This window comes from Myotis myotis, unplaced genomic scaffold, assembly GCF_014108235.1.
Source record: "Myotis myotis isolate mMyoMyo1 unplaced genomic scaffold, mMyoMyo1.p scaffold_m19_p_2, whole genome shotgun sequence".
In the NCBI taxonomy this organism is placed as follows: Eukaryota; Metazoa; Chordata; class Mammalia; order Chiroptera; family Vespertilionidae; genus Myotis; species Myotis myotis.
The window spans coordinates 36,506,630-36,533,758 of NW_023416324.1; the positions used below are offsets into that span (position 1 = coordinate 36,506,630).

At 41.5% G+C, this 27,129-nt stretch overlaps 1 protein-coding gene across 5 annotated transcripts in view; it reads left to right on the plus strand.

Moving 5' to 3' along the window:
• TCEANC2 (transcription elongation factor A N-terminal and central domain containing 2) overlaps positions 1 to 27,129 on the plus strand; it is a 52,979-nt gene that overhangs the window by 22,715 nt on the left and 3,135 nt on the right. Inside the window, exons 4-7 of one of the 5 annotated variants that reach the window (XM_036351720.1) lie at positions 9,029 to 9,222; positions 16,925 to 17,059; positions 18,272 to 18,358; positions 26,423 to 26,567. In XM_036351720.1, the coding sequence (XP_036207613.1) occupies positions 9,029 to 9,222; positions 16,925 to 17,059; positions 18,272 to 18,334 (392 nt within the window). In that variant the 3' untranslated portion in view covers positions 18,335 to 18,358; positions 26,423 to 26,567. Of the gene's footprint in view, positions 1 to 9,028; positions 9,223 to 16,924; positions 19,372 to 26,422; positions 26,633 to 27,129 lie in introns of those variants that run through there. The other 4 variants (XM_036351721.1, XR_004974292.1, XM_036351718.1 and 1 more) reach the window with 4 other exon arrangements.

The window sequence follows — 27,129 nt, forward strand, 5'->3', positions numbered from 1 at the left end:
CCTAGTGAGCAAGCATGCTCCACTTTGCAATGCTGTGTGAATGAATATTCTGGGAAAAGTTTTATGTCAACCATATTTATCTGATTTCAGATAATTTTTCATTTATGATTAACAACAAGAAAACCTATACTTACTAAGTGCTTTCCCAACTATGACCTCATTTGATCCACATACCAATTCTGGAAGGTAAAGGTTGTTATTTTGTCCAGATGGGAGAACTGAGGCTTAGAGAGTTTAAAGTAATTTACCCAGGTCAGAAAACCAAAAAATAAGTGACAAAGCTAAGATAAGATATTTTTATACCATGTCATGCCACTTCCTGAAACCTAAAAATGCACCTTTGTCCATGGCAAGCTTTTACTTGTCCTTCAAGATTCAGGTGAAACAATCTATTTGAAGCTAAAAACGTTTGTTGAATGAACAAATTAGTGAGTGAGTGAGTGAATGGGTATGTGATTTGACTTATCCAAAGACATGGGATAAGTGACAAGGACCTTTCAAATAGCCTTCTGGTCTCAAGTTGTGCCATAGATTTCTATTTCGTCAGCAATCTTGAACTACTTATGGACTCCTATATTCATTTTCTGTGAATAATGCTATAACAAATTACCACAAAATCAGTAGTTTAAAACAACACAGATTTATTATCTTACTAGAGGCCCGATGCACGAAGATTCGTGCAAGAATGGGCCTTCCTTCCCCTGGCTGCCGGCACTGCCTTCGCTCCAGCTGGAGCCGCCTTTCTGCCTTCCCATGCTGCCTAGAGGCCCGGAACGGCTGGGGTGGGGCAGAACCCCTGCGTCGTCACCATGGCGATGATACAAGCGTCCCGCTCTGCCCCCCAGCCATTCGTCCCCTGTGCATGTGTGCGCTGCCCACAGGCCCACCATCTTTGTCAGGTTAATTTTATACTCACTCCTGATTGGCTTGGGGCGTCGTGAAGGTACTGTCAGTTTACATATTTGTCTATTATTAATGTAGATTATTAGTGTAGATGGTTTTGTGGGTCAGAAGTTCAGTATGATGCTCAATGGTTAAAGTGTCGGCCTGCGCAGTCAAGGGTTGCAGGTTCGGTTCCTAGCCCCTGTCAGAGTGCATGTGGAAGGCAACCAGTTGACGTGTCTCTCTCACATCAATGTTTTTCTCTTCGATTCCTGGTCAGGGCACATGCCCAGGTTGCAGGCTCGATCCCCAATGGGGGCTGTGCAGGAGGCAGCCAATCAGTGATCTTTCTCTCTCATTGATGTTTTCATCTCTTTATCCTTCTCCTTTCCTTTCTTTTTAAAAATCAATTTAAAATAAAAAGGAATTTCAGTATGGGTCTCAGTTGGGCTAAAATCAAGACTACATTCCACTCTGGAGAATCTGTTTCCCTGCCTTTTTCAGTTTCTAAAAGCCACCTATATTCCTTAGCTTGTGGTTCCCTTCCTCAATCTCCAGAGCTGGGAGGTCAAATTCTTCTCACATCTCATCTCTCTGACCCACCCTTCTGTCTCTTCACCTTTAAGGAGTGTGATTAAATTGGGCCCACCAATAATCCATCCTATGTCAGGGTCTTTAATTTTAATCACATCTGCAAAAGTCTGTTTCTATGTAAAGTAGCATATTCAGAGATTCTGAGGATTAGGACCTGGCTGTCTTTGGGGACCATTATTTTGTCTGCCACAAGCCCTCAAATCATGCCATTTCAGGTTCTACGATTTTGTTCACTCTACTTCTGTGAGTCATGGTCTCCTTGAGTCATTGGTAAGACTCAGGATAAAACTTTGCCTGTTTCTTGGTATTTGGTGACCCCTTTGCTAGCTTAATTGATTCCTCTGCCCTTTTGGCCCTCCCTGGGGTTCCCCCTTCAGTGCTGTCTTAGGACCTGTAACACTTCCATGCATTTGTTTCTTTAGGTGTCTTCTCCTGTGCTTAGACCTACCTGGAGCTCCTTGAGTACAGGGCTGCATCTGGTCAACATTCTATCCCAATGTCCAGCACAAGGCCTGATACATACCTAGCATTTGGTAATGTTTGTTAAATGAGTGAAAGACCGCTCCTGCAGGGAATTTGGCTTAATGTGCTGGTAAGCAGAAACCCTCTACCCTTAAACCCAGAGGACTTAACCTAGATCATAAGACCAGCCAGTGGCACTGTTTGCTTTAAAACATAAAAGTTCATGGAGCAAATAATGACTTTTTGCAGATCATTAACTTTCTTGATGTAGCTACTGACCAACTTGTGACCTTGGGGAAAGGTCATGGATACTCATTTTTTTTTCATCTGAATCAGAGGAGGTAGAACTGTATAGTATAGGGTTAAAGCGTGAGTGCTGGAGCCGAATTGCCTACATTTGAAATCTGGTCCTGCCATGTCCTTCACAAGTTACTTAATCCCTTAGTTCCTTAGGTTCTTTACCTATAAAATGGGGAATCACAATGGCACCTAACCATAGGGTTGTCCTGAGGAGTAAATGAGTTATGGTATGTAAAGCATTTAGCACAATGGTTAACTGTCATCATTATTGTTACCACAAAATTCCTTTTGTGATCTAAAATTTATTATTTTTGCCTTGTTTTTTCTAGAAGAGGGTTCCCTCGCTCGCCCCCCCCCCCCTCCGCCCCCACTTCTCTTTTCCTGTCCAGGCTGCCTTTCCTGCTGTCACTTTTTTTTTTTTTTTTTGAGACTCCTTCCTCTTGCTAACAAATCTTATAGCCTTGCCCTTCCTGGGATGGTTTCCTTGGTATTGGCAGAGCCTCCTGGCCAGTCTGGGTGGGGCTCCTGAGAGAGTTATCTGTGGGTGTACTGCCCCCTGCAGGCAAGAAACATGGACTCCACTGCCTTGGCCGGAGAGATGAAGTCTTAAGCATATGGCAACCTCTCAAGTCCTGTGCTCTTCTGATTTGGGAATAACAAGAAGGTGAACATTATCTCAAAGAGCCTTGTTGATCACTCCCTGTGTTCCAGTCCCTAATAACAGGGAAATGCAGAGTGTTAGGGGGTTAAGTATACAGGCCCTGGAGTCAGGCCGCTTGTATCAAATCCTGGCTTCCACACTTACTAGCTGTGAGACCTGGGGCATGTTATTTTGCTGACCTTCAGTTTTGTATTTGTAAAGAGAGATATACAAATAGTATTTAATTCATTTAGTTATAAAAATTAAGTAATTCATATGAAATCTGGAGTAGTAAGCAGAAAGAATTCTTAGCAATGGGTAAGAATTAGGAGCTTTTGATTTCCCCAGTGCCTTTGGGTTCAGTTCTTTACAATATCATTCCATTATTTTGTTTGCAATTGTGTGATTTTTACCAATCAATTGCATCTATATTCAACAATTTGAAAGCTAAATTTAAAATTTTTAATTTAACTTTGATTGAGCTCAGCAAACATATATTTATTATTCTGTGCGAGGCACTATTCTGGGAGCTGGGAATATAACTTGAAGTAAGGTATGGCTCCTGCCCCCCAGATGTTTGCAGTTTAGAAGGGAAAGTGAGCACTTAAACATTCTTGGCAGAGGCAACAGTGAGCCAAGGCACAGAAATGTAAGAAGGCCAGACAGCCTGAACCAAAACAAGGATGTGCAAGCTGCTCTCTGTGGCTAGAACTTAGTGCATGGAGATAAAGGGGTAGGAGGGCTGGTTTTGAGGGGAGGGAGAAAAGGATGACCTGGTGAGAGGTAAGGCCAAAGAGTTCAGGTCATTTGGAACTCGAATGCTATACTTAGAAATTAATTTGAGGGCAGTGGAGAGAGCCACTGAAGAGTTTTTGGTAAGGGAATGATATGATCAAATTGTGTTTTAAAAGGTTATTTTTGACATCAGTATAGAGGTTAAATTGGAGAAAGCCAGACTGGGTGTGAACAAAGGTTGGTTAGTAAATCATTGCAATAGACCTGTGGAGAGGTGAGGAGGACGTGAATCAGGGCAGCAGTGAGGATGAAGAGGGAGCTGAGGAGGAAAAGGGAAAGATATAATAGATGTTAAGGAGCCTAATATGATGGGTGAATGGTGGTGCCATTGTGTGAGGGACTGATGGGGATAATAATGATTTCCATTTACATTTTTGAAATGTTGAGTTAGAGGTGCTTGCAAAATAAGCAAGTAGAGATGTCCAAAGGGGACTGGAATTTGGGTCTTGTGCTCAGTGAGAGCCTTTGGGCTAGAGATACATATTTGGTAGTCATCTGCTTGCATATAGTAATTGGACCACAGGAGTGGGTGGGATTACTCAGGGAAGGCAGGTGGAGAAACAAGAGAAGAGCCCAAGGACAACGCCCCAGCTGGGGTTCACAGATAAAGGTTGAGCAAGGCAGCCAGCAGAAGAGATAGAGAAGGAAGCAGAGAACCAGTAACAGGTGGTATCTCAAAGAAGAGTGGAAGAGAATATTTCAGAATGAAGAAAGCAGCAGTGTCAGATGCTATTGAAGGATGAGGTACATGAGGTTGGAGAAGGTCCATTGGTTCTACAAATAGAGGACTCTGAGGGATTTCTGTGTCTTCAGTTCTCATGTATAAAGCTGGATCAATAGTGCCTTTCTTGGAGAGAGAAGAGGGTAAGGTTGGGAGCAGATAGACAGAAGGATCTCTGTTCCAAAGCAGCCTGAATGCACCTCTATTACAGCACAGCTCGCACTGTTAGGATTGCGTACAGGTTGAGCCCACCCACAGGATTGTGAGCTGGACTGCATAGGCACACCCAGTCCCACGACTCAGAGGAGACTCACTAATAATTTCATTGTAAATTCTTTTAGACTTTTCCCTCTGCAAATAAACACATATGTGTTTATATGTGTGCACAAAAGTAATTGAAAAAAATATTGGCTCATACTGTGGATGTTCTGAGAACCTTTTTTTTCCACTTAACTGAATAAATTAATCATCTTTCTATGTTACTACATGTTGAGCTATTCTAGTACTTAATAATTGCAAAATATTTATTGTTTGAGTGGACTATAATTTATTTAACAAAGTGAGCCTTTAATGATGAGCTTTTAGCTTTTTACTATCACAAACAGTACTGGAATAAATATTTTTGTACACATATCTTCTTTGCACACCTTGGCGCGAGGTGAGTGTAGGTTAAATTCCAGGGACTGGGTCTTTTCCATCTCTGTACCCTCAGCACCAGGCATAAAGTAGGTACTTAGTAAAGGTATTAAAATGCCCTGAATTTAGGTCTTGAGGTCCTCCAGTGTCTTGTTTATCTTTGTATTTTTAGCATCTATAACAGTGACCAACAAAATTTTGCTTGCTAAATGAATAATCTCAAGAATATAGAGAACTCTGCTCAGAAAAGGAAAGTATTGAGTAGTGACCAGCTTTTAAGTGATGTGTGTATTAGAACACCTCGCTAAGCATTGCCAGCCAGGAAGCACCTGGAGACATTTACTCTGAGTGTTCTGCATATTTCTCTTCCTCTCCTTGTGAGGAGTGTTGATGTATTCCTTTCCCTGAGCAGTAAGTAGAATGGCTAGATGAAATTTCTAGGTAGATAATTGGTTAGAATGAGAAGTTAAAGACTCTTGTCTTCCCTTCAGAGTTATATTTTTCACCTGCAGGATGCCCTTCACAGAATCTTTTTTTTTTTTAATATATTTTTATTGATTTTTTACAGAGAGGAAGGGAGAGGGATAGAGAGTTGGAAACATCGACGAGAGAGAAACATCGATCAGCTGCCTCCTGCACACTCCCCACTGGGGATGCGCCCGCAACCAAGGCACATGCCCCCGGCCGGAATCGAACCTGGGACGCCTCAGTCTGCAGGCCGACGCTCTGTCCACTGAGCCAAACCGGCCAGGGCCCTTCACAGAATCTTAAAAGCAGGAGCATATTCTTGTTCAGCCCTGCATGACTAGTGCCTAGCATACAGAGATGGGCCTTCAGCAAATGTGGAGGGTAAGGGAATCATTAAGTGTTAGGCTATACTAGTGGTCGGCAAACTGCGGCTCGCGAGCCACATGCAGCTCTTTGGCCCCTTGAATGTGGCTCTTCCACAAAGTACCACGTGCGGGCGCACACGTACAGTGTGATTGAAACTTCGTGGTCCATGCACAGAAGTTGGTTTTCGGAAAGGAGATAGATGAAATAAGTATACAAGACGAGTGTGGATGGGAGAGTTGGAAGGGGTCGACCTCAGCGAACGTACCTCAATCAGATTGAGGACGTTTTTAGCAAAGGCCAGCTTAGGAGTACCCTAATTAAGTTAATAACAATGTACCTACCTATATAGTTTAAGTTTAAAAAATTTGGCTCTCAAAAGAAATTTCAATGGTTGTACTGTTGATATTTGGCTCTGTTGACTAATGAGTTTGCCAACCACTGGGCTATACAGTTGGCATAAGCTGATAAACTTTTCAAATGGTTTTGACTATTTCCCCAAATTTAAATCTGTTTTCTGCTTCCCTTTGTTCAATGATGATTCTTTTTAGTATATATTGAATTCTGGTATATAATGAGGTCTATTTCTGTGCTTCATTTTTTTATTCATTAGGTTTATTTTCTGGTGCTAGTTCATGTAATTTTAACTATTGTTGTTTATAATATGTCCTAATCTTCTCTCTGTATATAAGGCTAATATGCAGAGTGTCCCCTTGGATGTTCAACCGGGAGACCAGGAGTTCAATTGCTCACTATGCTGTACGCTGACCACCAGAGGGCAGCGTGGATGAAGGAAGGAAGGAAGGCCTTGGCGAACAGCTGGAAGGCCCCATTGGCTCTGATCTCTGGCTAGGCCTAGGGACCCTACCTATGCATGAATTTCATGCACCAAGCCTCTAATACAGCCGTGGGCAAACTACGGCCTGCGGGCCGGATCCGGCCCGTTTGAAATGAATAAAACTAAAAAAAAAAAAAGACCGTACCCTTTTATGTAATGATGTTTACTTTGACTTTATATTAGTTCACACAAACACTCCATCCATGCTTTTGTTCCAGCCCTCCGGTCCAGTTTAAGAACCCATTGTGGCCCTCGAGTCAAAAAGTTTGCCCACCTCTGCTCTAATATCTTATAAGGCTAAATGCTGATAATTCCTCTTTTCTAAAATATTTTAGACTTTTACCCATTTATATTTCTATAATAAGTCTATAAATATTGGTTGTCTTCTAATACAAACAGCCTATTGAGATTACATTACATTTACAAATTAGCTTCAGTACTGGCATTCTTTTACTAACTTTTCATCATATAATATGGTAGTTTTCCCCTTGTTTTACATATTTTAGTAAAAGTATGTTATTTTTCATGTGGGCCTATGTCTCCACAACACTTAATCGAACCACTCTTCTGATCCCTAGCTCCTGCCATGGTGCTGTTTGCTAGAGGTACAGAAATGAACAAATCACAGCTCTTAACCTCAAGGAGCTCTCTTTGGTGGACAAGAGAGAGAACTGATCTAATGGCAACTAATTATAATAATTATTGTGATAAACAGAAGCCCAAGGTGCTAAGGAAGCACAGAGGAGGCATACAACCAAGCCTAGGGGTGTTAAAGAAGACTTCCTAGGGAAGGGACTCCTGTACTGAGTCTTAAAGACAGAGTGGAAGTTAACCAGATGAAGTGGGCAGAAATATTCCAGGCAGACAGAATGTTTATTGGAAAATATGTTCAAAAGCAGAGACTTTCAAAATATTGAAGTATTTTAGGAGCTACAAGTAGCTGGAGTATAGATGACAGTAGGATGGTAGCTGGAAATGAAGCTAGAAAGCAGGTGGGAGGGTGGCAGATGATTGAAGGGACTTGTGTGACAAGATATGAATTTGGATATAGAATTGAAAGACTTAAGTAGAGCAGTGAAATGGTCAGGTTTATGTTTTAGAAAAAAATATCCCTAAAAAGAGAAAATAATAAAGTTAAATAAAGACGTCTCTGGCTTCTGTAGAAGATGGCATTAAGGGGTTCCAAATGTATTGCATTTGGTAGTTTGGACTCAAAAGACTCTTTTAATCTAAAGCAGTCTGTGACCTTATTCCCCTTTTTAAGAAATACCATTTACCATTATAGAAACCAGGTCTGTTGTCCTGTGGAATGTGCCACATTCTGAATTTGTCTGTTTCCTCATACTATAACCTATTCCTCTGCCTCTCATATTTTCTATAAACTGGAAGTTAGCATTGAATGATTCATTGGATTCTGGTTCATCTTTTCTCTGGGAGGAGGGGCAAGAATACTTCATAGGTAGGGCAGTGAAGTGCTACCTGTGTCTGATGGTGCCACTCTCAGGGATGCTGATTGATCAGTGGTTCAGGTCATGACAGCTCGTTCCTCCATTATAAATTTCCCCATCAGCCTTCTATTGAATGAATTGATCTACTGATGATTAGCACCTGAGTGAATTATTTCATCATGGGCTACAATTTTTTTTTTTAAATTCTGTCAATCTTTTCACATTTATTAGCTGAATAAAGAACATTTCCTTGCCCTAGCCAGTTTGGCTCAGTGGATAAAATGTTGGCCCATGGACTGACCGAGGATTTGATTCTGGTCTAGAGCATGTACCTTGGTTGCAGGCTCAATCCCCACCCCGGTCGGGGCATGTGCGGGAGGCAACTAATCAATGTGTCTCTCTCACATCGATGTTTCTCTCTCTGACTCTCCCCCTTCCTTGCACTCTCTCCAAAAAAAATCAGTGGAAAATATCCTTGGGTGAGGACTAACAACAACAACAAAGAACATTTCTTCAATAGCTAGAGCTGTTTGGTTGTTCTGAAATATAGTATGTACCAAAAAGATAAGAAAAATGATTACTTCATTTCTTTTATTGCAATTTTTGGATTAAGGTGTTGGCACCTTAGTTGTTCTGTTGTAAGTATCTTTTGGTCATGTTTCTATTTTATGACTTAATACATTGGCGAGTCCAGTGCTTCTCCCCCTAGTGATTACCTTGTAACCCCAGTCTTTGAGAAATGGTCTTCATTTGCACAAGAGCCTTAAAATCCTTAGGGATGTGAATGGCTTTCTAAGTGCCATACACACATCAGTCCATCTAGTCCTGTACTTTCAGAAGACAGAACAACCTTTCCTTTGGTTTCTCTTCTCTTGCTCCAGGTCACACGGTGAATAAGATGCGTCAACACTCAGATTCAGAAGTGGCTTGTCTTGCCAAAGAAGTTTACACTGAGTGGAGAACTTTCATTGAGAAACATGCAGATAGACCTTCTATTGAAGTCCGAAGTGATTCCAAAACCGAGGCACTTAGGAAAAACGCCCAGAAATTACTTGCAGAAGCGTTGGAATTAGAGGTAATGTCTGGTTGGAATGTGATTATTAGGAGCTCTTGGTTAAATGAGCCTCACATTTTCAAAATGAACTTTCATAGTCTTAGTGCTGTGGCTTTATTCTGTTTTTTTCTTTAAGGGTTCTGGATTTGTAATCATTCTGGGAGACAGTGTTGTAGAAAGGAACTAGCAAACCTGAATTAAAACCCTGGCTATAGTACGTACTAGCTGTGACACCTTAGGCAAATCCTTTAACATGAGGCTTGATTTTTTTTTAACTATAAAATGATTATTGTTCCTACCACCTAAGGTTATTGGAAAGAGTAAATGGACTGTTTATACAAAAGAATAGTATAGTGCCTGGTGATTACAAGTCACTTAATGAATGTTGGCTCCTTCCATTTATTTTATTTATTTATTTTTATTAAATATATTTTTATTGATTTCAGAGAGGAAGGGAGAGGGAGGGAAAGATAAAAACATTTATAATGAGAGAGAATCATTGATCAGCTGCCTCCTGCACACCCTCCACTGGGGATTGAGCCCACACCCAGGCTTATGCCCTGACCAGGAATCGAACCTTGACCTCCTGGTTCATAGGTTGACACTCAACCATTGAGCCACATTGACTGGGTAGGCTCCTTCCATTTAAAATTTGTTCTCTTGCCACTGAAGCAAAAATTCTGGGATGGACTCTGTTATGGAATATCAGTGGCAAAAGAAATAGCTGTCTATTGAAAAGATTCTACTCCCCCATTTTTTTGTCCATACTCTAAAGCATAGAATCAATTGGCTAGACATAATTCCTATCATCCTGATAGCCAACAGTTCAGATGACATTAGTGGCTTGAGGTGCACATGCTAAAAGGATTTTTGCTCATTAACAATAATATTAATCACCATTATCAAACAAATCTTATATGTCAGTTCATACTCTGGAAAAATCAGACATATAATATTTATATATTTTCCTCTTTTTAGGGTATCCCTATCAAAGTTTCTTTAAGAATAATTTAATATTATTAACAAAGGAAGCAATTCAGAAGTCTGATTTAAATGCTAGAACTGTTACTATATTCTCTGAAAATAATTTTAACCTTTCTGTCTCAATTATGTATCTACAAAAGAAGGGCAAATGAACTCATGGTATATTATTTACTTTTTAAAATATAGTTTTGGATTTTTAAATACACACTTAGAAAATGTGAAAAACATAGAAAGGAAAAATAAGATCACCATTGAACTTACCACCCGGATATAATCTTGTTAGCATTTTGGTGCATTTTCTGTTTGGTAATTATTATAACTTTTTAAATGAATGCTATAATATGATTATCCCAGATTATTAAGAGCCAATTATATGCCAAATGTTCCATAAGATAGTTTTATTGATTATTTAAACAACATTGCAGAAAATTAACAATAATTTACATTTATGTTATCTTTTTCATCTTGATCAATATCCGTTAGTGTCATTTTGTATATCCTTTTCTATATATGGTTATTTTTTCATTTTTATAATTTTCAGTGTTATTTGATAGCTCAGCAAATTGCTATGCTGTTAAGTTTGCTTTTCTTTTCCTAAAGGAAGCTTTACTATGAATATTAAGCCCTTGCAAGAGAGAAAAAAATATGAAGGTTGTAAGTCTAAATAAATAACTTTCCAGAATATTGATTAGCCAACAAGACTTGCTATTTGATATTTTAAATAAAGTTTATTTTTTAAATAAACCAAAATTATTACAGAAACATAGAGTGTGGGTATGTAATATGTAGTTAATGTGGTGTTAAATTCCAGTTCCCTGTGGTATATTTTTAAGTAAATGATAATAACGAAGCAATGCTTGTGAGGATTAATGAGCAGTTTGCCTACTATATTAAACTCCATAATAATTATCCTTTTAGTTTATCCATTAATTATCCTTTAAATGGCACATCAAGTGGTAAGCACTCAAGTGTTACAAAGCAAAGTTAAAAAAGTGATACATTCGTTAGTGCTTTCCAACATAATTGGAGAAAATATCAGATTAAGCATAGTTGAGTGGTTTTGTTCCCAAAGAGTAAATTTTAAAAATTAAAAAGTATGCATCTTTCTTTCTTCCTTGGCCAAAAAAAAAAAAAAATCAATCTGTTTTTCTTGCATAAATAGTATTTGATAATAGTTTGATCAGTTTGATGTGTCGAAGAATTATAAACATTTTTGCATAAAAGTTAACTCTTAGCACCTATTACCATCTGAAACATTTCCATATTAAGGTAAATCAGTGACCCATCTAATCCAGTATCTGGTCTTTGACAGTAACCAATGTTGAGTGCATTCAAATCAGACATCCAATCTCCACAAATGTACTTTATCAGGCAGTAGTAAACCATTGGGTAAGTTACTGGCCTGGCGACTAAAAAGCCTTTACAATTTGATCCTAGCATGTGTTTTTACAGATCTACCCATTACATTTTTTGTAGAAAATAAATGTTTTCATGTTATTTGTTTTTGTTATATTCTTTTGTAGTGAAAGCCACAGATGAGGAATATACACACACAGCCAAATGTATCTCTTTATTACTGTATAGATCTTGCTTTCCAGATTCATAGATTGTTTCCTTGTTCTTGGAATAATGGAATAGATGAATAAAAACTCCATTGTTGAAACCCTGGCTCCATTCCCCTTTACTTTCTCCCTTCTGGATCTTCTTTGTTCTTCCCTACATTTTAGATCTTTCCTCATATGAACATCCCCTGTGGTGTCATTCTCTTACTTCCCCTTCCTCATTATCCACTCTCCTTCCTACCTCATGGCCTGTGATCATTTTCCTATTATGTCATTAAAAAAAATGAACCTGATTCTCAAAGTGAGCCTGTATCATTAAGAGTTATGAAACACTGGCTGGTTGGCCCAGTTGGTTGTCAGATGGTGCTAATGAGATCCAGGTCAGGGGTACGTCCCCATATGGGACTGTTAGTTTTTTCTTTGTTTAATGGCCTCAGACTGCACCTCTGGCTTTGACCAGCTCTTTCATAAATGTATTTAAATGGTCAAAAAGGAGTGTGGTTAGATAGGTACAAACCCAGTCATGCTCTGTGTGCTAAAACTCACACAAAGTTTGCTTCTAGTGGATATTCAATTCAATAGATGTTTAGTACTACTACTGCTAGTGCCAGGGAGAATGCTAACATAAGTGAGTTGCATTCCCTGTCTTAAGGACGCTTACTGTCTCCTGGTGGAGAGCCTGTAAATGACTAACTAATAGAAGGCAAGATGAAATATAACTAAAATGGGTACAAGCAAATGGTGTAGACCAGTGGTCGGCAAACTGCGGCTCGGCAAACTGCGGCTCACGAGCCACATGCGGTTCTTTGGCCCCTTGAGTGTGGCTCTTCCACAAAATACCAACTTCTGCGCATGGGCCACGAAGTTTCCATCGCACTGTACGTGCGCGCCCGCACGTGGTATTTTGTGGAAGAGCCACACTCAAGGGGCCAAAGAGCCGCATGTGGCTCGCGAGCCGCAGTTTGCCGACCACGGGTGTAGACACACAAAGGACAGTATATGAAATCTGATAGGGGAATCTGGGAAGGTTTTATGAAAGAGATGGCAATTGAATTGGCCTTTGCAAGAGGAGTAGAATTTTGCTAACTTGAAAATACATATAAAATAGAAACATTATATTTCATATCTTATTTGCTATGTGTAGGATGTTATTGAAAGAGCAGGAAAGGAGGGAGGATATGTTGGGGGGTAGGGGAGAAGGACATTCATTTAACAAATATTTACTGAGCTCTTACCATGTGCTTGTACCTATGCTAGGCATGGGGAATTTAGAAATGGATCCAGCACAGTATCATCCCTAAAAGGGCTTACAGGCTTCTGTGAGAGATAGACAAATAAACAGTTACAGTACAACGTGGGAAGTTCTGCAGTTAAGGTACACACATAAAAAAGACCTGTTCCCTTGCTTTTAAAGGGCTTACAGATGTGGCAGACATCACTAATTGATTATGGCACCATTTCCCACTGAGGCCAGAATCCTTGATGAAAGAGCTCTAGGTGGTCATGTTTTATTCTAGGTGATCATGTTTTATATCTTCTCCAAGCTATAACCAATTTGTCCAGGATTGGACAACTGAATAACTCACAGGTACAAATAGATAGGGAAGGTAAATCAGATTCTCTGTCTCTGAGACATGTGAACTAGGAAATGCTAAGAAAACAACAGTGGGAGTGTTGGAACAGATGTTGGAGGAGTTATGAGGAAGCAGGGGTAGAAATGTGTAGAATATGGGGAGCAGTGAGTAAGGCAAATGGAGAGGAGCAAAAACCTAGGGGAGGAGACCAGGAAGGTCATAAGATACAGAGAAGGAATATGGTCCCCAAATGAATCCCTAGGTTTCTTGCAGCGTTCCTATTCCCATTTCCACTGGTGCATCTCACAGCAAAACTCCGTCTTCTCAAGGTATCAGTGAGACTTGGTCCTTTAGCTAAGTCCCAAAGGGCTTACCTAAATCACCAGGTTAGGACCCATTGGAAAGGAATCAACGATTTGGGTTGGTTTGGATTATCCAAGGGCAGTTTTAAGTTCATTCACTTTGTGCAATTAACTTTTATACAAAAAGGTACATGATGAATTATTATCCTGTATAATTTACATTTTAATATCACTGATGTTTTTCTTCACTTCTTCATTCTGATTGGCCTTCATTTAATAAGAAGGCATGAATGAGAATTGTTACATGCTTGCTCCCTATTCCCATCACATTGCTGGTAGAACACCTATTCCACTACCCAGTGGTTTCTGTGTATGTGCAGTCGCCTTTCTAGACTGTGATTCCTGGATGGTAGGGGGCAGGTCTTTTCTGCTCAGTCTCCCTATTTTTTTTTTTTAATATATTTTATTGATTTTTTACAGAGAGGAAGGGAGAGAGATGGAGAGTTAGAAACATCGATGAGAGAGAAACATCAATCAGCTGCCTCCTGCACATCTCCTACTGGGGATGTGCCCGCAACCCAGGTACATGCCCTTGCCCGGAATCAAACCTGGGACCCTTCAGTCCGCAGGCTGACTCTCTATCCACTGAGCCAAACCAGTTTCGGCATGCTCAGTCTCCCTAATACCAAGATCAGGCCAGACTCAGAGTAGCAAATCAGTAACTATTTGCTAAACAAAGTATGTATGAGTATCCAGTTATGCAAATTTCAAGGCACTGTCCGAGTTCTTTTTTTAAATATATACTGTAATTCAGTGGAATGGCCATGACCTGTTTGCAAAAGTATATATACCCTTTTCCCTCAAACCATTCCCCTAAAAAACACCCACCTTTTTCTTAACTGTTTAAGTGAATCTCTAAACAGTGACTAACCATCCTCACACTGGATTGAGGAGCCTCTCTGGCAAATGTTGCTGGACAAATGCTGGCCAGACAACTGGCCACCCTTTCAACCTCCTGAAGTGACCTGCTTCCAGGGCTGCCTCAGGCCAGGGGCTAGTTCGCTGTCCACTCAGGAGGCCATGAAGAGCTCGAGATGTCTGGGTTCTGGAGAGCCACGGAGCCAAGCCACATCCACTCACCCTAGCACAAGCCAGATCAGTCATCAGGACCACAAACTTCCTGGAACGTCTTGTCTGCTATACCTCGGCAGATGTCTGGGCCTGCGTATTCATTCTCTGTCCCTCTTTTTCTCTCTCAGGCCTGTTCTGCTCCTGCCGTCCTTATTTCTTCCAAGTTTCATTTTTCTGTTTGTTTTGGTCTGTCTGTTCCTTATATTAGGGTTTTTTTTTATCAAGTGTTAGGTGACTCTTTTCTATTTTTGGTACACTTTTTTCTTAAACTTTTCTTTTTAAATAGTATATAGCCCTGGCCAGTGTGGCTTGGTTGGAGTGTTGTCCCAGACACCAAAAGGTCGTGGGTTCGATTCCTGGGCACATACCCAGGTTGCAAGTTTGCTCCTCAGTCAGAGTGCATATAAGAGGCAACTGACTAATGTTGCTCTTTCATCAATATCTCTCTCTCTTTCTCTGTGTGTGTGTGTGTGTGTGTCTATCACTGTCTTCCTCTTCCCTCCCTTCCTTTAATTCTGTCTAGAAATCAATGGGAAAAATATCCTTGGGTGAGGATTAACCAAAAAAATAATAAAGATAAATAAAATATAGCATAAGTACACAAGAGATATATGTACAGATCAGTGAATTTATCACAAAGCACATGCCTACTTTGTGATAGACCCTAGCCAGCCCATACTCATTCTTCAAATCTCAAGTTAAACAGCATTTCCTTCCAAAGCCAGGCACTGCCCTCCAGGGTTGGGTCCCTTTGCTGTAGCTCTGCGCCCAGCATGTATTCCTGTCCTCTTTCTTAGCACTCGGTGCACTTGTAATCCATGTTCACTACTGCTTATTACTGGCCTGTGCTCACCATGAAGTCACAGACAGTGCCAGCCTTATTCACTGCTTTTCCCTCTCCCCGAGCACAGAGCCTAGCACATAGTAAGTGCTGAATAAATATTTGAATGAAGGGGGAAAAGCAAGTAAGAGAGAAAAATTTGTGTCCTGTATTCAAGGAACTCACTTTGTCCTGTATTCAAGGGACTCACTGTATTCAAGGAACTCACTATCCAAAAAATGGATAATTGTAGTATATTGTGATAATGACTAAGGGGAACTTGGGACATGTGGCAGCCCAAAGAAGAACTTTCAGTCCTCTAAGCTAGGATTTGCTTTCTTGTATTTTGCTTTTTAGCTAAGTTTTGACATACAAATAAGAATGTATTTCCTAGGGAAAGTGTACCTTGCTGAGGGAACAAGTATCTGTAGCAGACAGAGGTGTGTGAAAGCAGCTTAGTAGGCTCATGCGGGGCGATGCTCAGGACTCGGGAGGGGAGGGGCCTGGAAAGGAAATTGGGGCTGAGGGGTCCCCTGACCAGCAGCCCAACCTGGCCTGGATCCAGACCGCGTGGACCAAGTCCCATACCTGTCCTACTTTGATTATGTCTGCGACCTTAGGAGGACTTGGACCTGAGCCAAACCACCCTGGAATTGCTACAGGTCCCATCCCCTAAGTCTGCTGTGCTTAGCTGACCCTGCAAGCATCTCCTCAAACTCTACTGGTCACTCAGAATGCTGAGGGGACAGTCAGTGCAGTGAAGGCAGAAATATGAACTTGGAGTCGGGGCTCCAGGTCAGAGTCCCAGCTCTGCCTCTTAGTAGTTGGAAGAACTTGAACCTTTCTTTACCTTTGAACCCATTTCCTCATCTGCAAAATGAGATAATAGGAGTTGTGAGCATTCAATGTGAAAAGTGATCTACACACATATTAAGATCCAGATCCAGTGTTTCTGAGATGCAGTAAGGGGTTAAAAGGCACTCTTAAAACAAACCCTCCAAAAAGTATAAACTGTTACACTGATTTATTATCCTTGGTCTTTGTTTCCTGGTTGGTAAAGTACAGGGCCCAGTACCCGTCGCTTAGTTCAGGCCAGTTTCCTGTTATAATGGCAAATATTACCACCCGGCAGGGGTTGTGAATGAGGTCCCTGTCACAAAGCACATGGCCTTGTTCCTTAATTGCCAGGGTGGAATTAATTTGCTCTTCCTGTTTCTCTTGTGACAGGAAGTAGATGTCCTTGAATTTCAGTTGATTAATGGAAGCCTCTGAGCAGAGTGCTTCAGCCTCTCTTGTTTTTAATTCTTATGCGTTGCAAGGCCCTAATTTGATAATTTTGCTGTTTTTTAGATGGATCACCTACTGGTTGAAAATATTGAGCGGGAAACGTTTCATCTCTGCTCCCGCCTCATTAATGGGCCCTACCGGCGGACGGTGAGAGCCCTGGTCTTCACATTAAAGCACCAAGCTGAAATCCGGGCTCAGGTGAAGAACGGCTCGCTGCCAGTCGGCACGTTTGTACAGACCCACAAAAAATGACCTGAGGACGGTTCTAACCCTGGGCTGGGCAGAAAAGAAAATGTGTCCCTTTCTGCCATTCAAAGACTCTTTTGAGTTTGGGTGATGGCTGGTGCTGGCTGCGCTAAATTTTCCCATGGTGCCATTCCTTCAGACAGAGGCTGCAGGGAGCCCTGGGAGACAGGCTGCAGGAAATGCTTCATTAGCTGTAGTGCGCTGGTGCAGCCTAACAGGACATGCACAGGCTGTCCCTAGGAAGCACTGTATGGTTGACACCACCCAACACAGCAAAGGGTGACGGATTTTGGATTTCGCTGTGAGTATGCCAAGGACACCTCTAAACTTCCCCCACGTCAGGCAGATGAAGTTACTACTTTATTTCGCCACCCTGCAGGTAACTGAAACTCAATTACTGCTGCCGCTCACACAGTTCCATCCCCCTGAGTTTAGATGGCTCTGGTGCCTCTCAGAACTCCCCTGTCTGTTCTCTTTGCTCTACCCCAGGGGTGAGCCTGCCCGAGCCAGCCTACTACCCCTTCTTTCCAGAACTCACTTATCTGAATGCGTCAGCTCCCCCTGGAAGACCTTCTGTGTTGGTCTCCGGAGCCCCCATGCTGAGGCTCCTAATGAAGAACTGGCCTGCAGCATCCCCACACTCGGGCTTATTTGAATATGTGACATTCTCATTTTAAAGTTCTGTAGAAGATACATAATGAAATTCCTCTTGAAATGAATTACTGTAGTGAAAAATTCTATACATATATTTTTAAAATAAAATACCTCTACATAGGCCTATTGGAACAATTATGTAAATGATATTTGCTTTTTTATAAGTAATAATAAACTGGGACTTTCCCCCCGCCTAAAACAAAAGATATGGCTTGTTCATTGAAAAGTATTTTGGGTTGAGAAAAAGTATAGTTGGTGAAGATGAAAAATTATTGCAAAGAATTTGGAGAGATGGTAAGACCCAAGAAAGGTTTTTTGAGGTTAAGGGAGACTGGAGCATGTATGTAATCTGAAAAGGAGCTAATAAAAAAGGAGAGATTAAAAATACAAAAAATATGGGATGGGTTAAAAAGGACAGAAAGGAAGGGATTAACATTGCCTGTTTAATCCTCACATCTGTTGTGTTAGTAGATATTGTTTCAGTTTTTTTATATTTCTTCATTTATTCAGCAATCATTTATTGAGCACCCATTCCACGGAGTACTGTGGATACCTAGCAGGAACTGCAGATGAGACCCTGAGGCTCACCAAGCAAAGGTATCTTGTTCCGTTTCCCACTGCTAGGATGTACTGGAGCTGGAATCATAATTAAGCACCCACCAGGCGCTCAGCACTGTGATAGACATTTTAATAATAATATCCAATTAAAGATCAGAAAAGTGAGCCCCAGAATGGCTTAGTAGCTTACTCAAGGTCACACAGAGAGTGAAAGGCAGAGCTAAGGTTCAAAACCCAGATCTGTTTGACTGGATCCAGTCTCCCAGGTTCATTTCATTCACTCTCTTATGGTTACATGCAGTTGACACTCCAGTTTGTATCTTCAGACCATACATGGTCCCGCAGTTTCAGATGATATCTCCAAGATGTCTCGGGGGCTTCGCAGCTATAACATGTCTTTTCTCACTTGACAATCCTGGTAGCCCAGGCATTCTTGCTAGAAGCGAGAGTCCTTACCCAATCAGGTCCTAATGGTTTTATTCGTCACATATATTTAAAATCTCTTGCCTCTTCTCCATCTCTAGTACCACTTTAGGGCTTCATCCTCTGTTGCCCACATGACCACATGGCTTCCTAGCTGGTTCCTTTGCACCCAGTCTGAACCTCTTCAAATTTATCTTCCTGTGCTAGGAACAAAGTGGCATATCAGAACTGGAAATCTCACCATGTCACTCCCATCAGAGCATTCACATGCTATTTTCTTCTCTAAAATGCTAGTCTCTACCTAATTCCCTATGCTTCCCCTACCATAACATCCTGTGTATTGTTCTATTCATATCCACATGTTCTGTGGTTGTGCTTTCGATTCTGTCTCCCCACTAAAGGGAACACAAACTCATGGACACGACAATATGGTGGTTACCAAAGATAAAGGGAGGGGACGGGGAAGAGAAAGAAGATAGAGGGGTCAAATGCATGGTGACGGGAGCAGACAAGATGTTGGGTGGTAAGCACACAATGCAGTATACAGATGATGTATTATAGAATTGTACCCCTGCAACTTACATAATGTTAGTAACCAATGTTACCCCAATAAATTTCATTGAACTTAAGCTTCATGAAAGCAGAGTCTTTGTTTTGTTCCCTGTTGTATTTCCAGCACCTAGAGCACAGCCTGGCACAAACTAGGTCCCCATAACTATTGAATAGTTGAATGACTACTTGTGGGTGTACAGGAAAGGCATCTAACCAATCAGGTAATACTTCCTGGAAGAAGTGATACTTGTGTGCAGTCTTAAAGAGCAGAAGTAGTTAATTGGGTAGTTGAGGCTTATGTCTGACGGAGAAAGCAAAGTATGGAAAGACTCAGACCAGTGAAATATCTGGAAGGTGATTGGTGTGGCTGGAATAGAGGAAAGTAGGGTGAAGAGTAGATGGAAATGAGGCTGGAGAGGAAGGCAAGGACCAGGACCAAATGTGAAGGGTCCTGAACAACAGGTGAAGGCGTATGGACTGATGCTAAGCAGGAACTGGTTAATTTTTGTTAACAGGCTGTGGAAGAAGAAGCTGGAGTCAGGGAGAGAGACTGGGAGGCGGAAGCTTCATTTATAAGCAACCAGAAAGTTCTGCTAACTTAAGGACCCAGAGTAAGTTGAAAACAAATTGCTCTGCGGCTGAAAGGTTTCAGTGGTGATAGTTAGAAAGTAAAATGATTGCATAGATGGGCTTTGGAGACTTGGAAAGTAGACCGTGTTATTTGTGGCTGTTTTCTCCTTGATGCATGCGCAGAATTTCCATGAACACTAATAGAGCTGTTCTGAGTGCTTGCTGAAGGAAAGGAGGCTTGCAGATATCCATCCAAGCTGACCCACCCACTAAGAAGCACTTCTGAGCTCCAGCCTGTGAAAAAGGAAAGGTTCAGCTCCTGCAATGGGGTGAAAAAGTCCCTAGGACCTCTGAATTCCTAGGTCTGTAAATCTGGACATGAATATGTCTCCTAAATATGTGTGGTTGCTAGAGGAAGTTTGGGAAATTACTGTTAGAGTCCGCTTCAGCAGCTTATTGGTCCTTTTCTTCTGGTGGTTAAATCGGAGGTCCTGGTCCTTTGGGTAGGGACTGAGTCTCCGTTTTCATCCATCCATTCATTCAACAAACTAATGTTGCCTATCTTATATGAACCAAGGTCTAGACTGGCACTGGAGAAATGGCAATAGATCTCATTTCTACCCTTGAGGAGCCCTTAGTCTAGTGGGGAGACAGACACATAAGTAAATAAGTACAGTACAGCATACTAGGTGTTTATTGTAGATAATTGATTTAAAATGTTGAGAAAGTGGAGAAAGGAGTGATTAATACCATTCTAAGAAAAGATAAAGTCTTCACAGAGAGTTAATGTGTGAACCAAGTCTTGAAGGATAGATAGTTCTTAGCAGAGGGATCAGAATGTGTACAAAAGCCCAGAGGTGTAAAGTGTAAGCCTTGTGTCAGTAAAGGCAAATGGTATGGAGTGGTGGAGGCAGAGTTCTTAGACACTGTGGAGAGAAATGGGGCAAAACAATTAGCCAGGGCCTTAGAGGCCTCGTGAAGAAGTTTGGACTTTGGCCTTCAGATAATGGGAGGCTCTGGGAAGTTTTCGAGGAGGTGAGGGAACTAATAAAATGTGCATTTAGAAAGATAAAAATGTTCTTACATAAACAGATACTTTAGAAAAATTTTCAAAATTTAAAACTCCAACAATTTATGGCAAAGGAAAGAGACACTCAAGATTGTGTAAATTAGATAATTTTTTTTTTTTTTTTGACAAATGAAGTTTAGAGTTGACCAAACAGATATCATTAGAGAGTCCCAGGTTTGAAAAATGGCAGGAAGCTCAGATAATGCATTTACTGTGTTCAGTGGTGAAGGAACAGGCAGCTGGCCTTTTCTCATTTAAGGAATATCAGGTTCTTACACTTGTGCCTGTCAACCTTGGTTTTCTTTTGCTGCAGCCTCAGGCCTCAGAGTCTCATTCTGAGATTTGTAATGTGTTTTGGATGTGTTTATCACAGCCATATGGGACGAAGGCTCAGTTTGTTACTGCCCATTATTGCAATCAAAGGGAGTCCATCCAGAAAACAAGGCTTTGGGAGCGTTTATTAGTTCAGTGACACTGCTTCGATTTCAAAAGAGCAATGGTTTGATTGGATGACATTGTATTTTCTTTTAAATCAACCAAAATGATATAATTGCTGTCAGGGATAGGCTTACCCATAAGCTAAGGAGGTTAGTTTCAAGATTCAAGAAGACCAGGTTGTCCAATCAAATGCTGCTTTTTCTTGTTAAAATCACTCATTCAGTGCATATTTGAGTTCTTATAGGCAGATTCAAGGGTCACAGGAACAAATAAGACATAGTTTCTGGCCCCAAGAAGTTCACAGTCTGCTGAAGGTGAGTGCCAAGGTCTACTCTAGATCAGTGATGGCGAACCTTTTGAGCTTGGCGTGTCAGCATTTTGAAAAACCCTAACTTACCTCTGGTGCCGTGTCACATATAGGAATTTTTTTGATATTTGCAACCATAGTAAAACAAAGACTTATATTTTTGATATTTATTTTATATATTTAAATGCCATTTAACAAAGAAAAATCAACGAAAAAAATGAGTTCGCGTGTCACCTCTGACCCACGTGTCATAGGTTTGCCATCACTGGTCTAGATAAATGATTTAAAAAGGCCAACGATATGAATTATGGGAGTTGGAAGCAAAGGAAATAAGCCAATAAAGATGTTAGAAGATGCCCAACCTCATTAGTAATCAGGGAATGGCAAAGATAAATGTCATCCTTAAAGATCTAAAGGATGCAGCGATAGTGATCACCATTATGACTCTTTAATTCACTGCTCTGGGCCCTACAAAAATAGAAGGATCCTGGAAGATGGCGGTGAATTACAGCAAAATTAACCAAGTGGTAGTTCTAATTGCAGCTACTGTTGTGGCCTCTTTCTTGGAGCACATTAACGTGTTCTCAGGTACAAGGTATGTAGCCATTGATCTGGTCAATGTTTGTCTTTTCCTTCCCTATCAGAAAGGAAAGTCAGACTTCATATTTGCTTGGAACAGACAAAAATATACAATTACAGTCTTGTCCCAGGGCTGTTAACTCTCCCACCTCTCACAGCCTAGTCTGAAAAGACCTGCACCACCTAGACATGTTGCAGAGCATCATATTGATCCACTACATTGAAGACATCAGCTAATTGGGCCAGATGAGCAAGAAATGAGTATATTGGAAGCCTCAGTAAGACACATGAATTGCAGAGAGTGCAAGCACACACTGTAGATGCAGGGGCCTCACATATCAGTGAAGTTTTTAGGGGCCAGTGGTCTGGGATATGCCAGGGACATTCCCTCCAAAGTAAAAGACAAATTATTGCATCTCCCATGCCCTCATTAAGAAGGAATGCTTGGTAGGCCCCTTTGGGTTTGGAGGCAGCATATTCACACCTGGGAATACTGCTCCATCCCATATCGTGGATGACAAAGCTGCCAGTTTTTCTGGGCGCCCAGATCAGGAAAGGACTCAGCAGCAGGGCCAGACTGTAGTACAAGTAACCATGCTGTGTGATCTGGCAGAATCCATGGTATTGAGGTATCTGTGGTGGGAAATGATGCCTGTGGAGTTAATGACAAGGCCTAGGAGGAGAATCACTATGTAGACCTCTAGGGTTCTGGAGCAGGGCCATGCCATCTGTAGCCAGGAATGACACACTTTTCACAACACAGCTCCTGATTTGCTACAAGGTTCTGGAAAAGACAGATCATCTGCGCATGGATCATCAAGTTGACCATGCAGCCACAGCTGCTCATCATGAGCTGGATTCTACCAGATCCCCCAGTCATAAAGTCAGAAAGCCCAGCAGCAATTCATCGTAAGTTGGACATGGTACAACTGGCATTGGGCACAGCAGCGCCCAAGGGCAGAAGGTAGCTGTATGAGTAGATGGCCCAGACATCTATATCACCCACCACCTTTGCACCCGTGCCCCCCCTCCTCAGCTGAGCTATGGCTGCCTGAGAAGCTTCTTATATCCAGCTTGAGGTGAAAAGAACCAAGCTTTGTTCCCAGGTAAATGGCTCAGTATGAATGAGCAAGCCAAAAATAGACTGGCTGCACTGCAGTCCCACACAGGGGTGTCCTTGAAAGACAGCAGAGGGGAAAATCTTTCCAATGGCCAGAGCTTTGGAGCAGGGCCATGCCATCTGTAGAAAGAAAGGGGGCCCAAGGTTAGAATATACCTGGATCTTTTTGTGGAAAGAAAGGGGGCCCAAGGTTAGAATATACCTGGATCTTTTTGTGGAAAGAAAGGGGGCCCAAGGTTAGAATATACCTGGATCTTTTTGTGGAAAGAAAGGGGGCCCAAGGTTAGAATATACCTGGATCTCCTGGGCAGTGGTGAATAGCTTGTCTGCTTGGGTCTAGAATAAGATTAGAAAATCGGGGGCAAGGAGCTCTGTGTAGAGGTATGTGGTTGGACCTATGAGCGTGGACATCAAGTGTGAAGGTCATTATATTTCATGTTAACACCCACCAGGCTGTATACCATGGAATAAGCACTACATAGCCATGTATATGCAGTTGACATCAGCCAGCCTCTATCTAAGGACACCCCAGGCTGGCACATGGGTGCATAAACAGTAATAACCATGGTGGCATACAAAGAAGGTATATGTGGGGTCCATAATATGGTCTCACACCCACCAAGACATGTAGTTATTGCTGACACAGAGTGTTGAGCCTGCCACTTACAGAGACCAACTCAGTCTCAAATACATCTCAGTCCCTTGAGGACAACCAGCCATTTGACAAGTTGATTATATTAAACCCTTTCCACCCTGGAAAGGGCTGCAATTCATTTTCACTGGAGTAGACATAGTCTAGATATTGCTTTGTTTGTAGGGCTTTATCCAGCACAACTCTCTAAGGGTTCACAGAGTGTTTGACCTGCTGGCTTGGGATCCCCTATGAGTACAGCAAGGGAGGCGAAGCAGTGGATGCAGGCCATGAATCCACTCGTCCTTTCATGCACTGCACTATCCTTAAGCTCCAGTTTGTAACTATCTCTTGAAGACATAGTGAGGTATCAGCTCAGAAACTCTGGGAAAATAGGGTGCCATTGCAGAGAATGGATAGAGTGTGGGGGTGGGGGGGGGGGTAGCCAGGAGAGACTCACTCTTTCTTTACCTGATCTTTTGAAATAAACTTTTTACTTTGGAATAATTTTAGATTTACAAACAAGTTGCAAAGAGCCCAGCTGGTGTAGATCAGTGGTTGAGTGTCGACCCATGAAGGGAGGTCACAGTTTGATTCCCTGTCAGGGCGCATGCCTGGGTTTTGGGCTCGATCCCCAGTAGGGGGTGTTTAGGATATAGTCAATCAGTGTTTCTCTCTCATCACTGATGTTTCTATCTCTCCCGCTCCCCCTCTCTCTCTCTGTCTCTCCTCTCTCTGAAGTTAAAAAACATAAAAAAGAAAATAATAAAAAGTTGCAAAGATAATACAGAGTTCCTATATGCCCCTCATCCAGTTTCCTCTATTGCTAACATCTTACATTAAGTGGTACATTTGTTGAAATTAGAAATCCACCATGGGTACATTCTGTTAACTCCAAACTTCATTCAGACTTCACTAGTTTTTCCACTTACATCCTTTTTCTGTTCCAGGATTCAGTCTAGGACACCACATTGCATTTAGTCCAGTGCCTCTCTAGTTTCCTCTGCTCTGTGGTAGGTTCTCAGTCTTTGCTTGTCTCCCATGACCTTGACAGTCTTGAGCAGTGCTGGCCAGGTGTTTTGTAGAATGTTCCTCGATTGGGGTTTGGCTGATGATTTCCTCCATAACTGGGGTTATGGGTTTTGGGGAAGAATGCCACAGAGGTAAAGTGCCCTTCTTGTCACGTCTCATCAGGAGGTACACGATACTCACATAATTTATCACTGGTGATGTTAACCTTGATTGCTTGGTGTAGGTCGTGCTTGCCAGGTTTCTGCACTGTAAAGTTACGATTTTTTTCTTTTCTTACTTTCTTCTTTGGAGGCAAGTCACTAAGTCCAGACCCTACTCAAAGGTGGGGGAATTAAATTCCTCGGGAGGGTAGAGTACTTCTAATATTTGGAAGGTTTGCCCAGTTTTGCCTACTTATTTATTTATTTATTTATTTATTTATTTATTTATTTAATATCAGTATTGACTCACATATATTTATCTTATTCTTTGGGTTATAATCCAACCTGATGGTTTTTTTCACAGCAAATATAAATTCATATATCTATATATATACACACACACACACACACACACACACACACACAGTGGCCAGATTATTATGACCACCTGACGTTTGTAGGCAATTAGCTATAATTTCGAGCTGAAGTTGCTAGAGAGCCAGACCATTATATATAGGGAAGCAGGTTGTTTACCACGACAGTAGAAATGATTTTTTTTCTGAAGATATGGGTAAACAATGCGATTTAACAGCCTTTGAACGTGGGAGATATATATATATATATATATATATATATATATGTATGTATGTATATATATGCAGAAAACAAACAAGTATGCTGTATGAGAAACAAACTATATGGTTGGCAAGATTTTTCCTCCACAGCTCTTCATGACTGCTTTTGAGTAGGATAATCATTGGCTTATTACTATTCAAATAGCAACCTCAGACATGCTATCTAAACTCTTCAGGCCTCAGTTTCCCCATCTGAATAAGAGAATGCTTTTATGAAATGGTCTGAGGTGAAGCAGGGAGTGACCTTTGTATAGGAGTACAGGCATTTCTTTTCACCTATTAATAGACCTTAAGTTCTAAATGGCAAGGGTTATCTTCTCTTATTTATGTTGGAAAATGAACCCGGAGCTAATAGCCTTTGAGAACATCACGTAAACATAATCAATATTTATGCCCTATCACAACCCCAAGTAGTTCTCCTGCCCTGCTCCTCACCTCTCAAGGGGATTTGGTTTTCCTATTCTTTTTCAGCTCCAGGATTCAATCCAGGATACCACATTGCACTTAAGTCACCATGCCTCTCCAGTCTCTGTCACTGCCCTGACAGTTTGTTAATACTTACTTGCTTCCCATGATCTTGACAGTCTTTTCCTATTTTCAAACTCAGATTTTTCTCCCGTGTCTGAAATCCACCCTGAGGCCTGGCATCCAAGGCCTCGCCTTACCAGGCATCTGCTGACCTCTTTGGCCTCATTCTTGTCCCTCTCATCAGCCACACTGACGTCCTCATCACTGCCATGAATGAAAATGCTTCCAGAATAGCTCCCTCCTCTACATGAGGCCCTGTGACAGGCCCCAGGCCACTGACATGAACCAGGTAAGATTCTGTATCAGAGCTCACAGTCAGCCGTCCACAGCAGTCTGACATAACAAGGGATGAGTGGGGGATTGTGGGAGCAGAGTGGAGGGAGGTATTCCCTAACTATGCCTGTGGAGGGGCCTGGTCTGGAGAGACTCAGGAAGGCTTTGCAAAGATGCTACTTTTTGAGATGGGCTTTGATGGGCATATAGGAGTTTACCAGGTCGTAAATGGGAGAAGCGGTATTCCAAGAATGATATGTATGTGCAAGCCAGAGAGATGTCAGAGAAAAGAAACAATAATAAGTATAATGTGTCTGGAGCCAAAGGCAGGACAGAGAACGTAATTGATTCTCCACCTCGCAGTCAGAGTGAACATCTAAAACATACTTCAAAAATAAAAAAATAATAAATAAATAAATAAAACATACTTGAGGTCGCGTCACGCCCTGCTCAAAGCTCTCCAGTGGCCCACGTCACAAGGTCCCACATGTCTTGACCTCTGATCCTGTCTCC